The 3,534-nt window shown below is 48.9% G+C and overlaps 1 protein-coding gene across 1 annotated transcript; it reads right to left on the bottom strand.

Annotated features, from left to right (window-relative positions):
- Positions 1 to 598: 598 nt before the first annotated feature.
- Positions 599 to 2,647, bottom strand: LOC133907162 (BTB/POZ and MATH domain-containing protein 1-like). The gene is made up of 3 exons (XM_062349199.1): positions 1,988 to 2,647; positions 1,052 to 1,364; positions 599 to 731 (listed from the first exon to the last, which is right to left on the bottom strand). The coding sequence occupies exons 1-3, from the start codon at positions 2,559 to 2,561 to the stop codon at positions 599 to 601; spliced, it is 1,020 nt and encodes a 339-aa protein (XP_062205183.1). The 5' UTR covers positions 2,562 to 2,647.
- Positions 2,648 to 3,534: the final 887 nt, after the last annotated feature.

Here is a 3,534-nt window from a genome sequence, read left to right as displayed (position 1 = left end):
CATGGGCATTGAATAACTTTGTAGTGCTATACAATAGTTTGGCTGAGAAAATTAATGATATATCAGCATATAAACAAGTGCCATGATTGTCGAAGCAATTTCATAAACAAGTATATGATTGTCACTTTTAAACATAGGCATCAAACAATTTTGAAAAATCTATAGCCCAGCCATACCTACGAGTGAAGAACTCTTCCTCACTGAACATTATCCTTGTCTTTAGTTGTACCCTATTTGAACCTGCATGAAACATTATACTGAACAAAACAGATCCATTTGCTAACAGAACAATGGAAGTCAATAGAACATTGCAAAATTCCAATGCTGGCAGGAATCAAATATAAGAATAATAAATGACTAAGGAACTTCCAGGTCAATTTAGAGGCTTAGAAGTGAACTAATTGCTGATTTATCATGCATGTTTCTTTCATCATAGTTAAAAGCTACCCACAAATGATGCAACAACCAAACAGAAAAAGGCACAGGTACATTGCATCCTTTTGTCGATATGACTACACATATACCTACAAGAACTAATGTTTGGCAGCAAGCTCACTAATTAGTCTTCCTAGATACTTGCGCAGCGCTATTCCAGATATCAACGGGCAGCAAGCTTGGACATCAAATCAAACAAAGCGGAAGGGCAGCTTTTCACCAGATGCTGGAATCCATCGGTTGCCATGACCACATAAAGCGTTTTTGGAGACTTAGGGGCCTTTTGATAGTGCTCTCTGTCTCAAAATTGATGAGAGCGTTACCAAGCGTTTTGTTGGCGAATAGATTTCGTGTTAGAATAAGATAAAATCACTTTCACATTTTGTACTGCGAGGTGGGAGCTAAAAAATCTAGCTTTCACTGATTCCCAACTGATTCTTCTCAATTTCAACATAATCTTCTCTCATGAATCACTTCCGCCACTAACATACCAAACAATTTCACAAACAGAATCATTTTCACCACAGAATCTATTTCTACCATAAAATTATTATCATCACAGAATTAAGAGGTTGGAAAGCTGTAACAAAAAGATCCTTTGGAACTCTAAGCGCGCCTCCTTAAGCCCTTGCAGCGGTGCTGCTCGGCCAATGCCAGCGTGGACGCCACCGTGCTTACGTCGATGTGATGGCACAGCCTGTCCTCACATAACAGCTTGAGTCTCTGCATGTCATACCTGTCTGCAGCTTCGAGCAAATGCTGCGCCATCGTGACACCTTCGTCGTCTTGCCCTTCTGTCTCTGGCAGCGAGTCCATGTAAATGAAATGCAGCGAGCTCTTCAACACCTGAGGCATCATATCATCAATCCGTATGCAATCCTCTGTGGCCGGAGAAATTTCAGTATTTGCCACCCAATTCGTGTGCCTCTCTAGAATTGCCATCCAATTCGCGTACCTTTCAGAATATAACACCGGACACGCGAATTTCTTCAGAATACGACATCCGCGCCAACACCTTTGGCGCGGAGGTGCCCTTTTCGCAATTTCGTAACATTATGCCCCTAAGTACTGTTCATTGTCAGCGCCAATGCCGTTGGTGCGGAGAAATGTACTTTACGCGCCAAAGTCTTTGGCGCGGACCCACTACTCCTAGCACCAGCATCATACTCTCTGTATTGCTGGCGCTGGACTGCTAAACCTCCGCGCCAACGACATTGGCGCGGACCCACTACTCCTAGCACCAGCATCATACTCTCTGTATTGCTGGCGCTGGACTGCTAAACCTCCGCGCCAACGGCATTGGCGCTGACCCAGTAGGACTCTGTATTGCTGGCGCTGGACTGCTAAACCTCCACGCCAACGGCATTGGCGCTGACAATGAACAGTACTTAGGGGCATAATGGTACGAAATTGCGAAAAGGGCACCTCCGCGCCAAAGGTGTTGGCGCAGATGTCGTATTCTGAAGAAATTCGCGTGTCCGGTGTTATATTCTGAAAGGCACGCGAATTGGATGGCAATTCCAGAGAGGCACGCGAATTGGGTGGCAAATACTGAAATTTCTCCTGTGGCCGTGCCTTCTCTCATCGCGCCGGCCGAAGAGCTGTGCACTGAAGACCGGCGACCGCGCGGCGAGCACGCACCGGTGCGCGGTGAACGCCTCGCCCCCCACTAGGAACCACACGTCGGCGCCCTGCCCTACCAGAAGGAGGTCGCCGAAGTGCTGCGGCCAGTCGGTCGGTGGCACCATGACGAAAGAACTGGTGGCCTCCGTGCGGATCTCGACGGCGACGACCATGTCACACCTGACCGTGAAGCAGTCGTCCCTGAGCCGCCCCGACCGCTCGAGGTCCTCTCTCCTGACGAATTCCTTACGGCCCCAGGAACCGTCCGCGAGGAACTTGCTCGCCGCGATGGTGCGGACGTAGGACGGCGTTTGCTTCTCCACCTCGTCGATGAAGCTGAACCCCACCTTCACCATAAAGTGATCCGCGACGGGATCCTTGAGGACGAGGTAGAGGGAGACGTGGTCGGCGGTCTCCGGGCGGTCGCCGTTGGGGAAGTACCTGATAGCCCAGGTGCGCCGGCCCCGCGACGCGGAAGGGGCAGGACTCGACGTGCTGGCCATTCGGGGACGGCGAACTTGGTGACTATGGACCGCTCAGGAGCTTTGGTAGGGTGTTGCCGCGAGCTCGTTTGGTTGTGCTGCACGCCGGAGAAATCGGGAGCTATGACAGCAGGCTGCACTTCCAGGGAAGAAGAGAAAATGAAGGTGCAAGTATCTATTGGAAGACTGCAGTGGATATTCTCAGAGCTGAAGTGCATGGTGTTGCTGGTCCTTTGGCAAAAGCTGCACAGGAAGGCTTAACCGAGGAAGATGAAGAGGATGGAATTGGAGGCGCGTACATGTCAGCAGCATCTGTTGGTTATCTGTCCGATTTGATCGATGTGGATGGAATTGTTGGAGGATTTCTCGCTGGCTTCATATCTGACAAGCTCAATGCTAGGGCCACCATGTTGCAATCTACAAGTACTTGACGAGTCCATCTCTTTCCTTCTCTCAAGCATATGTTTCTGCTGATCTGGACACTGTTAAGCTAATCCTGTCGCATGCATGGTAGTGAATTAGCAATAAAGCCTAGTATTAATTCCTTTGATTAGAGACATAATGTACCGTATGGCCGTTTTCATTTGCATGTGCATGTCGGTTATTTTCTGCATTAGGCTGAGTTATAGGTACTTAATTTCTGCATGGCTGTTACCATTTGTAATTAGCTCTTAAGAGCTCAAGTAATTGCATTTTACTTCTAGCAATATAAAATCAGAAAACGCTGCAAGTAGAGCAGTGCAGCACAAAAAATTCTTGCGTGTTCTTGTGTGTGTTTTGCCCGTGTTTGTGTGTGTTCGGCTCGGAATTTCCAACATTTGGTACCAGAGTCTGAGTTGTCGATCCAAGTGCAGCTATGTCGTCGTGGGCTTCTAGGGGCGCGTAGTTGAGGACTCCTCCGTGTTGAGGCCGCCGTAGCTCACCGACACCTCCTCCACGCCGATCATGGCACCGTGACGACGGTGGCCGCGAGATGGTTGTGCAGCGTGTCGTC

The sequence above is a fragment of the Phragmites australis genome, chromosome 24, assembly GCF_958298935.1.
Source record: "Phragmites australis chromosome 24, lpPhrAust1.1, whole genome shotgun sequence".
Taxonomy (NCBI): Eukaryota; Viridiplantae; Streptophyta; class Magnoliopsida; order Poales; family Poaceae; genus Phragmites; species Phragmites australis.
This window is presented reverse-complemented; position numbering and strand designations above follow the sequence as displayed.

Coding starts and splice junctions, on each gene's coding strand:
- LOC133907162 (XM_062349199.1), bottom strand. CDS start 2,561: ATGGCCAGCACGTCGAGTCCTGCCCCTTCCGCGTCGCGGGGCCGGCGC. Junction 1,365..1,987: donor CGGCCACAGGAGAAATTTCA/GTATTTGCCACC, acceptor TGGCAATTCTAG/AGAGGCACACGAATTGGGTG. Junction 732..1,051: donor CGCTGCAAGGGCTTAAGGAG/GCGCGCTTAGAG, acceptor ATTTTGAGACAG/AGAGCACTATCAAAAGGCCC.